Source organism: Trichosurus vulpecula, chromosome 7 (assembly GCF_011100635.1).
Source record: "Trichosurus vulpecula isolate mTriVul1 chromosome 7, mTriVul1.pri, whole genome shotgun sequence".
Classification (NCBI taxonomy): Eukaryota; Metazoa; Chordata; class Mammalia; order Diprotodontia; family Phalangeridae; genus Trichosurus; species Trichosurus vulpecula.
Genome location: NC_050579.1, coordinates 197,236,418 through 197,247,406, shown reverse-complemented (window position 1 = coordinate 197,247,406; position 10,989 = coordinate 197,236,418). Strand labels below are relative to the sequence as shown.

The following is a 10,989-nucleotide window of genomic DNA, read 5'->3' as shown; positions in this document are numbered from 1 at the left end:
AAATGTTTCTTAACCTGCTATGATACAATGAACATTATCCAAAGAAAAAAAGAAACATTTTTAAATCAAAAACATCTTAAATTAATTTAATGAACTTAAAATAATAAAAGATGTTTAATCGAACAAATCCTTTTATTAAATGCCTCTGACAAAAGTCTAATGTCCATGTTCTAGAGGGAATTGACATAAAACTTTGTGACCAAGATGTATCAAAGGACTTGAAAATTGTGTTAAAAAAAGGAAAAACTAACTGTCAACATTCAAAAAAATCTTCAAAATATCTAATAACCAAAGAAATGAAACTTACACCTCTTGGTTTTGGAAAGATCTTAATAACAACAATAATAATAATATTCAATGTTTGTTCCACCTGTGGGGAAAATAGACACACTGATTGATTTCTCCAGGAATTTTGAATATGCCTGCGTATTTTTAAAAACAATCATGCAAGAAAAATATATAAACAGTTCTTGCCCTTTGACATAGTGATCTTACTAGCAAGTAAATGACAGAAAAGACTTGTGCGCATAAAATTAATCATAAAAACATTGTGCATAATAGAAAAATATATGGGCCCAATAGGGAATGACCAGATATGTGAGTGTTACTTAATACTTTTTTACCATAATATTGAGCTATAAGAAATTAAGAGTGGAGGGAAGTCAAATAAATATGGCTGTTTTTATATAAAACTAATCAGGGTGGACATCAGGCATATTTTGTGGTGATTTACCAACTTAAATGTGATCTGATGGACACTGGCATATTTATGTTGTCATCAGGATAAGTCATGGATCTCGGTCAGAGTGCTCAAGTTCTACCTTCCCCTGGGGACAGACTAATGAGCTGGCTGTATATTTATCCTCTGAGCTTTTTGGGGATTTAGGGCACATGACATTGAATGGCTTTAGGAACACTTGGGAGATCTCCAGTTCTATTATCTTCAGAGAATCTCAACCAAAGTAAAGTGCTTATACCTCGAAAGGCAAATGAAATGATACAAGCCTCTGGAAAATGTTTCAACATGAAAAGAACTGATTGGTTTCTCAGAAACTTGATTCCTTACAGACCCTTTAAATGCTACAACCAAAATGAAGTGGTCATCATAATTAAGCAGATCCTGAATACATTTGTAATTGGTCTATATTTGGTGAGGTCATGGGATGAAGAATCGGAATAAAGGTAAGCAGAATTGTTTTTACATTATCATGTCACCACCAATGTCTGAATCTCCTCTACTTTTGAAAAAATATTCCACTTCTGTATAATGCTGCAATGGCTTAAAGAGGTGAACAGAATAATAGATACGAACTTTCATTTTTTGGTATCAAGATATAAATGTATGTGTGTCTGCATAACTAGGATTAGAAAAAAAAACTATTGCAAAAGGAATCTGAAACAGTCAGAAGTATGAAAGACCATTTAAACATAACCAAAGGGTGGGTGACATGTATCTGCCAGTGTAAACATGTTCTTAGGTATCAGAATCAAGGAATTAAAGTGAGAGAAGTTGGAAAAGGAGGTGAAGCTTTCTTTTGGTTCCTGGTAGCTTGCTATTAACTTGGATTATTTCCTAAGTTTTTGTACTCCCTCTCCACTACCTTTTAGGAGCCCAGGTGTTTCATGGTGCTCCCCTACCAGCAGCATTCAACTAAGGGTTGATTCCACTCTTCCAGAATATCACTCCTCGCATTCAAGGCTAACATTCACTATGGTTTTCCTTACATCCAAAATAACAATTCATTTTCCATAATATTACATCAAAACATCCATTTCAATACCTGCTCTCAGCTAAGTGATCACTGAAAGCCTAACCCTAAACAGCCAACTAGCAACCGTTTATTAAGTTCCTCCTGTGGATCAATCACTGTGCTAGAGGGTGAGGATACAAAGATGAAAGTGAAAACAGTTCTTTTCTTCAAAGACCTTATAATATCATCCAGGATGATAGCACACACACACTTATAAAGGTATGTATCAATGAATACAAAATAGATGCAAACAGATTTCAGAGGAAAGCACAAGAAATTGGGTGAACTGAAAAATAATACACTTAAATGATCAGTGAAGAACTAGGGATTCTGAAACAGCTGGGGAAAATACATTCCAGGGATGGTGAACAGATATTGCAAAGCACAGAGTTGGGAGATGAAATGCCATGTATAAGGAAGAGTAAAATGGCTAACGTGGAGGTATATTGGTGCCATAGACAAGATTAGTGTACATCATGACTAAAAGTAAAAGTGTCAGAAATAAATCCCTCTGTGAAGGTTGTATTGTAGAGGGGACAGACTTGAAGCAGGGACACCAAGTAGGAGTGTATTGCAATAGTCAAAGCAATAGGTGAGAAGGTTTTGAACTAGAGTTGGGGCCTGTGATGACAAGATATGGAAACCAATTTTGTGTGAGGGCAGGTGATAGTGCAGAGAGAAGATATTGTTGAAATTATGAATCTGAGTGTTTGAAAGTGTAGCGGTGTTCTTAAGATAAGTAAGAAAAGGGGCAGCTAGGTGGCGCAGTCAGTAGAGCACCGGCCCTGGAGTCAGGAGGACCTGAGTTCAAATCCGGCCTCAAACACTTGACACATGTACCAGCTGTGTGACCTTGGGCAAGTCACTTAACCCCAACTGCCCTGCCAAAAAGCAAAAAAAAAAAAAAAAAAAAAAAAAAAAAAAAAAAAAGATAAGTAAGAAAGTTCAGAGTTTGGGACATCTAACAGAATAATGACTTCTGTTTCAAACATTCTGTTTCCAATATCTATGACTTCCACTTTAAAATATCAACTAGACCGTGCTGCAGTGCTGCGGATAGGAGAGAAACTAGGGCAGGAAATATAGATGTGGGACTCATCATGAAAAAGATGATAACCAAATCCATGTGAACTCATAAGTGCACTAGGAAAGAAAATATAGGGAAAAGACAAAAGTATAGAATAGTACCCTGACATATATTCACAGTTAGAGAATATATTTTAATGATAATGATCCAGGAAGAGAAATTAAGACTGAGTGGTCAAATAGCTAGAAGGTTGGCAGGGTGGGGGCGAAGAGGGAGGGACAGAGTAAAAGCAGAAAAAAACAGAGAAGACAGACTATATTGGGGGAAAACGTCAACAGTATCAAATGCTGAATAAAAGTCAAGAAGAATGAGTCTTGAAAAAGTGCCTTTCAATTAATAATGATTTGTGACTTGTGAAAAGGTTATTTCAGATGACTAATGGAGTCATTTAACAGATTGAAGAAGGCTCAAAAAATGAGAAGTGCTAGAGTTAACAAGTAATTACAATTTTCCTAGGACTTTGGATTAGAAAGGGAAAAGAGAGATTAAAATAGTATATTGGAGATTATAGGACAGTAGAAGAATTTCTGAAGATGGGAAAAATTTAAAGACGTCAACTTGTGGGCAGCATGGAAGGAACCAATGAAAATAGAAAATTGAATATTGAAGGGGGAGATAGTAATTTCAGGAGGGGACAGGTTGAGTGGGATACATAACATTTGTTAGGATAAGAGCCATCACAATATCTTCACTAGATCCTGGAGTAAAGGAAAAGTAATGGGAGACAATGTCAATTAGTTGTGAATTGAAAAGAAGGAGGAAAATTAGTAGCTCATCGAGAATCGCCTCCAACGTTTAAATGAAGTGTAACGAGGTATTCATCTACGAGGAAGACTAAGTGGTAGAATGTATGAAGTTAAGAAGAGAAGATTGGAAGCAGCCAAAGTAAAGAGTGGCAAAGAGAACCAATCTAAAAGGAGTAAAGTGGTTGCCTTGCTGAAATGAGGACAAGTGGAGATGATATGACATCACTTTGGGATAGATTTTTGTAGTGGAGTTAGGAAAATTGTGTTACTAAACCCAGCTGCATTGAGCAGCACATGAGTAGAATTAAAAAAAAATGTTTCTGGTGGGAGTAATCCAGGATTGGGGTTTGCAAAGTGTGATCTGCAGTTACATGTGGCAGCAAATAATTCCAGACTATAGAAAAATGTTAAGTTCAGTCACTGAAGTGGCTCACAATTGCGAATCTGAAAAGAAACGTCAGATTAGGGATAATTACCAAGGAAATTGCTGAGGTGTAAGGGCTATTAGAAGTCCTTGTGAATGCGAATAATAGGTTTAATAAAAATAGGGAATAGGACAATGTGGGCTATTCTGGTTAAAATGCAGAAATTTTAATTGAAATTAAGCTCCTTGAAATCAATATTTGCAATTTATTTCGAAAGGCCTTTCAAAAGACAATTCCTCTTCCCAAATTTGCCCTGCCCAACCCTGCTTCTATATATTTGCTTATATAACACATAAGATATGTGCTACTCTAAACATAATTTTCTGCCTGTTGAAATCCTACCTACCCTCTAAAAACCTCCCGACAACCTCCAAAATTCATGAAACTCTCTGTGATCCTACCTTTCAGAGGGCAATTTCTCTCTCACACATCTCTCTGAGCAATTTGTTCTCCTATGCATTCATCCCTTTCTACTTTGCATTGTAATTACTTACATACATGCCTTATCTCCCTCAAAGAATAGAAGCTTCTTGATTCCCATAATTGGAGATGATTCATATTTTTTAAACTGTCTGGGTTCAGAATACAGGTTTTCACAGGGCTGACAAGTGGTGAATGTTTGCTCAAGTATATTTTAATCTATTCTTCTTTGTCACATCTTTGCTCAACTCCCAATTGTATAGTCCTATCGCTGTGTAGCCTTTCTTAAAACGATAGATCTAGAATATATGACCTGAAATGTAATTTATGCGTGTAGTATAAAGGCAGGTGGGTATTTGAACTGACAATTTTTTTCATTTTTTTCACAGCAGACCACAACAGAAGATTCAAAACAGCTAATTTCCTTTTCAAGAAAACCTACAAAATAACTATTGCACTGTTTTCAAAGATTCCCAGCTTTTCTTTACTTCCTTGTTGGTTTGGTTTTGTTCTATAGACTTTTTACTTTAATTTTCCCTATCCCCCACCCTACAGAAAGCTACAATTAAGCATGTGTTTATATATATATATATATATATATATATATATATATATATATATATATATATATATATATGTATGTATATATATGTATATAATATGTGTATATAATATATAAAAATATACATATTCATATATATATACATATATATATCTGAGACAAATTGAATCAGAATCTAGGGGAGAAAGTTATTCCAATGTGCTGCCTTCTGCTAACATATATAATAGAACAGACCCACTGCATTGCTCTTGGAATTAGTTCTCCATTGAGGAACAGATCTGCCTTTCAGTCTGGATCTTCATGTTAGTGGCGACAGAACCTATTACCAAGGAAGAGAATGAAATTAAGTAGAACATATGGATGTGAAATACATGAACTGGATTCCTTTACAGGAGAGTTCCACTCTATTAGTAGACATCATTTAAATTGCTAGAGAATTTATATCACTAGCAATATTGAAGAATGGGAAGACAATCATCTTTTTATAAAGAAGGAACTCAGGTTTGCCTCAGCAGAAAAACCTTCAGGAGCATTCATGTCAGCCTTCCAATCAAGAGTTACTGGTTAAATATTTAAGTTCTGACATTCTTTGTGTGACCACTGAAAAGTCACAAAACTGCTCTCAACCATGGTATCATATCAGTAAGAAGGCAATAATACCACTTGATCTCCCTACCTCACAGGTTTCCTGTGACAAATGAGTTAATAACCCCAAAAATCTTACATTTAGTTAGTTATTTCTATTTTATCATCCTTTTCAATTTAAGTATCCTATTAATAGATTCCCTAATGATCCTTTCATATGGAGAGAAGTCCTTAAAGACTTTATAGACTACCTAGATCAAAAATTACTCATTTTGGGGGGCAGCTAGATGATATGGTGAAGAGAATACTGACACTGGAGTCAGGAGGAACTGAGTTCAAATCCAGACTCAGACAATTGGCACACTTACTAGCTTTGTGATCTTGGACAAGTCACTTAACCCTAATTTCCCTGCCTTTCCCCCTTTCCAAAAAAAAATTACTCATTTTTTGTGTCATGGATCCCTTTGGAAATCAGATGAAACTTCTGAGACTTAGCTTGAAATCATGTCATTAAACATGTAAAACAAAATACAAAAGAACACAGAAAAGAAATGATATGGAAGTATAATTATCAAAGTATTTTTAACTAAATTCATATATCCCCAGGTAAAACTTTCAATCTAGTTCTATCCCCTCATTTAACAAATGGAAAAAATGAAGATCACATAGAATAAACAACTACTGACACCAAAAAACTCAAAGTTTTCATCATGTTGCGTTTGTTTTTTATCTCTCTACAGATAATTGATAGAACTCCCCACTCACAGAACACAGACAACCTCACCGTGGTGACAGGATTCTACCTCATGGGCTTTTCTAACACCTGGGAGCTACAGGTCTTACATGCCATGTCCTTCTTGCTAATTTATCTGGTGGCTCTGATAGGGAACCTGCTCATCTTTACACTCATCACTTTAGATGGCCACCTCCACATCCCCATGTATTTCTTCCTGAAGAATTTGTCCTTTTTAGATCTTTGCTTTATTTCTGTCACTGTCCCCAAATCTATTGAAAACTCCCTAAGCAGAAGTTGTTCCATCTCTTTCTTTGGGTGTGTGTTACAAGTCTTTTTAGTAATTTTATTTGCAGGATCAGAGATTTTACTCCTCATGGTGATGTCTTATGACCACTACATAGCTATCTGCCAACCTTTACACTATGAATCCAAAATGAACAAAGGATTTTGTATGAAAATGGCAACTTCTTCTTGGCTCATTGGAGGACTTTTTGGGGCCATGTACTCAGGTAGTACATTCTCTTTACCCTTCTGTGGGCCCAATGAAGTCCATCAGTGCTTTTGTGATGTCCCTTCCTTACTCAGGATCTCCTGTGCTGAGACACACACTGCAGTTGATGTGAGTGTGGCCTTTGGGATCACTTTAGGGATTTTCTGTTGCATCGCCACATGTATCTCTTATGGTCACATCTTCTCAACTGTGTTGAAGATTCCCACTACAGAAGGTCGCTCAAAAGCTTTCTCCACTTGTCTGCCCCACCTCATTGTTCTCGTGATCTTCATTACAACTGGGATGCTGTCTTACATAAAGCCACCCTTAGACTCTGATTCAGTTCTGGATCTATTGTTATCAGTGCTCTATTCAGTGGCGCCACCAACTCTGAACGCTGTCATTTATAGCCTTAGGAATAGGGACATGAAAATGTCTTTGAGGAAGCTTTTAACCCAGAAACACTTCTTATAGAATTAATACCAAAGTAATTTCTGTGATCATATTGATTTTTTTCATTTCCATTCTATTTTTACTGGTTTGATTTCTTTTTTGTGTGTCCATGTCATCAGTTTTAGAAAGATGACACTCAGAGGGCCTGTAGCATGTTAATAAGTATGATTTTAAAAGTATATGCACTCATGGTATGACTCTGGGCAAATAATAGTTTCTATATTTGCCTCAGTTCATTTGATTTATTTAATGGGGTGGGGGTTTCATATTGGATGATCTCTAAGATTTCTTCTAACCTAGAAAGTGTATATAAATCTATGAACAGTATCCTCACCTTAAAAATATGATAATAACATCTCAATAAATGTGTAATTTAGAAATTGTAAAACTTACTTATCACAAGAACACTATGCCATAGGTATTTCAAGGACATTGTCATCATTTTACAATAAGAGATTACTGGGGCAGTTAGGTGGAGCAGCAGATAGAGCACTGGCCCTTGAATCAGGAGGACCCGAGTTCAAATCCAGACACTTCACACTTGCTAGTTGTATAGTCAAGTGACTAGTACTAGCAAGTGACTTAATGCTGATTGCCTTGGAGAGAGAGAAAGAGAGGGAGAGAGAGAGAGAGAGAGAGAGAGAGAGAGAGAGAGAGAGAGAGCACATGATTTTTTCCATTGGTCTAACAACACCTGAACCAGTATGTCACACCAGGTATCCTGATTCCAAAATGAACACTAAAATTTACCAGGTTGCTCTTTCAACTTGATATTTATAAACAAATGACCATCTTCCCCTTTCTTTACTACTGATAGTGGCATACATGCTCCAGCATTTTTGAATGATATCCACTGTCTACGATGGATACCCAACCAAGGACACTGCTGTTTAGTCAATGCAAATAGCCTAACAATTTCAAACTGTCATATCAATGCTAGTTAAAACAGATTTTGATAGGCATCTGATAATTTAAATGAATAAATAAAGCATCTATCATGTGCTCGATATGTGCAAAGCACTACACTACACAGAGATTCTAATAGGGGACACATATGAAAAGTTTCACCTGCAATTCATATAGAAAAGTCTCATCATCCTTAGAATGCAGCCACAAAGCATAAGGCAATGCCCACAATTTTGTCATTAACCAGATAATTTAATTACATGTGCTTTATTTAACACTTAGTTGAGATTAGGTGAGTTGAATGAATATTGATGCAATGAAATGAAGGATAAAAGTGTGATTTTTGGTCCTGGGAAAACTGCAAGAAGGGAAGAGCTGCCAATGCTGAATGCTGACCAGGTAGCAAATGAGCATCATGAAGGAAATTGGATCTTAAAGAGGTGCTATTAAACCTTAGCAGGGAATACAATAAAGAAGGAACTTAACTAAGGCAATTGTCAGGTTCTCAATTTTGCCCACATGTGGCCCTGATTTTCTCACCCAGTTACCTTTATACAATGACATTTATAATTTCCCCCTCCTCCCTCTACACATGTTCACACTGCCTTTCATAGTAGTGTTCATTTCAGATTGATGGGGACACATGTTTTTATAACCTTTGTCATGAATTATGCAATTATATTTTGACATCAAAAAGAAATTTATAACTTATAAACTCTTTACTTCTTAAATCATTTACTAAGAGATCACACTGTCAGATTTCCATTCAGAGTCAATATGTTTATGTAGAGTGGATGAGAGTAATATACACCATGGTGATATGACAAGGAAACAAAATTCTGCTTTCATTTTTTCATGATTCCTGGTCCCTGTATGACCTCACCATATCCTAGACTCCCTGAAAATACACTGGGATAGGAAGCACTAGTATCTGCATAGCTATGATTGCCACCTCTCTACTTTGGCTGCAGCATTTAAAGTATGCATAAAGAATCAACTTTATTCGAAATGAGTCAGTTCTTCCTCTGGTTTTGAAATACATGCCAGATGCTTGCATCAATTCTTTTTTCTTCAGATGTAAAACATCTAAAAATGTTGGATTCTCTAAGCAGGATGGATTTGGAATGCTTCTGTGCATTTCTATAGCCATTTCATGGCAAGTACCCTAAATCTCTGAATAACTAGGACCCCTATGCCAATAGCTTGCTTATCACTACTCCATAGTGATGGCACTTAAGAAATGTATGATCCTACCATCCTCTGACACATTTCCACAAGATATTACTTATAATAGTGTCCATCAGATCATATTATATTAAACACAAATATTCTCATGCAACTATTAGAAAAAATACAAAATAGCTATTTTATTGCTCTATGGTAAGTAGCCTTACTGGCAAGTGAAAGTACAACTCAAAGAAAGATTAAAAAAAATCATAGTGCCAAAGGGGTTGGGGGGGTGTTGCCCATGCAAGTTATGTATGTCTACATAGGTTGTCTGCATGTAACTTGGAAGCAAGTATGAATCAATAAATCAATCAACAAACATTTATTAAATACCTACTATGTACCAGATACTGTGCTAAGTGTTGGGGGTACAAAAAGAGGCAAAAGATAGTCCTTACTCTCAAGTGGTTTACAAACTAATGGGGGAGGTAACACGCAAATAAACATATACAAAGCACGCCATTTCCCAATATATAGGAAAAATCGTACATAATAGAGAAAAGTCCCTATAATTAAGAGGGTATGAGAAAGACTTCTAGTAAAAGATGGGATTTTATTAAGACTTAAAAGAAGACAGTGAGATCAATAGGAGGAATACAGAAGGGAGACTGTTTTAGACATGGTAGACAGCCAGACAGAATGCCCAAAGGTGAAGAATTGTTCATGGAAGCCAATGTCACTGAATTAAAGATTATGTGTCAGTGAGTAAGGTGTAAGAAGATCAGAAAGTGAGGAGGGGCCTAGATTATGGAGAGCTTTGAATCCCTAACAGAGTGGTTTGTATTTTATCCTAGAGGTAATAGGGAGTCACTGGGGTTTCTTGAGTGTGGCAGGGATGGGGATGGTAACATGATCAGACTTGTACCTAATGAAAGTCACTTCAGTGGCTGAATGGAGAATGTGTTAGAGTGGAGAAAGACTTGAGGCAGGTATACCCACCAATAAACTATTACAATAGTCCAGATATGCCATAGGGCCTACAATAGAGTGGTGGATGTGTCAGAGGTGATAAGGGGGCATATTTGAGAGATGATACAAAGGTAAAATTGACAAGTCATGGCGATAGATGGCATATGGGGGGGGGTGAGAGATATTGAGGATTCCATGATGACTCCTAGGTTGTAAGACTGAGGGACTAGGAGCATAGTATTGCCATATTCACAAATAAGGAAGATAGTAGGGGAAGGGTTTGGGGAAAACAGTGAGTTTTATTTTGGACATATTGAGTTAAGTTGTCTACTAGACATCCAGTTTGAGATGTCTGAAAGGCAGTTGGAGATGTGAGATTTGGAGGTCAGCAAGGAGGCTGGGGCAGGATAGGTAGTTTAGAGATTCATCAGCTTAGAGATGGTAATTAAATCCATAGGAGTTGATGACATCACCAGGTAGTACAAAGAGAGAAGAGAAAAGGACCCAGAACCAAACCCTAAGAGATACCTACAGTGAGGGCATGATGTGGAATAGGATCAGCAGAAGGGACAGGAAAAAAAACATCAGATAGAAGGAACAAGAACCGGAGAGTAGCATCCTAAAAATCTAAAGAGAGTAAGTTTCCGCAGCAATATCAACTAATATTGAATTGTCAGTTGCTAGCTCTTTCC

General features: G+C 36.6%; 1 protein-coding gene across 1 annotated transcript; it reads left to right on the top strand.

Moving 5' to 3' along the window:
* The first annotated feature begins 6,286 nt into the window (after positions 1-6,286).
* LOC118857775 (olfactory receptor 14A2-like) lies at positions 6,287-7,276 on the top strand. Its single transcript, XM_036768297.1, has one exon. It carries the CDS (start codon positions 6,287-6,289, stop codon positions 7,274-7,276), a length of 990 nt encoding a protein of 329 aa, XP_036624192.1.
* Positions 7,277-10,989: the final 3,713 nt, after the last annotated feature.

What these genes read in the sequence shown, in the direction of transcription:
- LOC118857775 (XM_036768297.1), top strand. Translation starts at nt 6,287, where the DNA reads ATGTTGCGTTTGTTTTTTATCTCTCTACAGATAATTGATAGAACTCCC.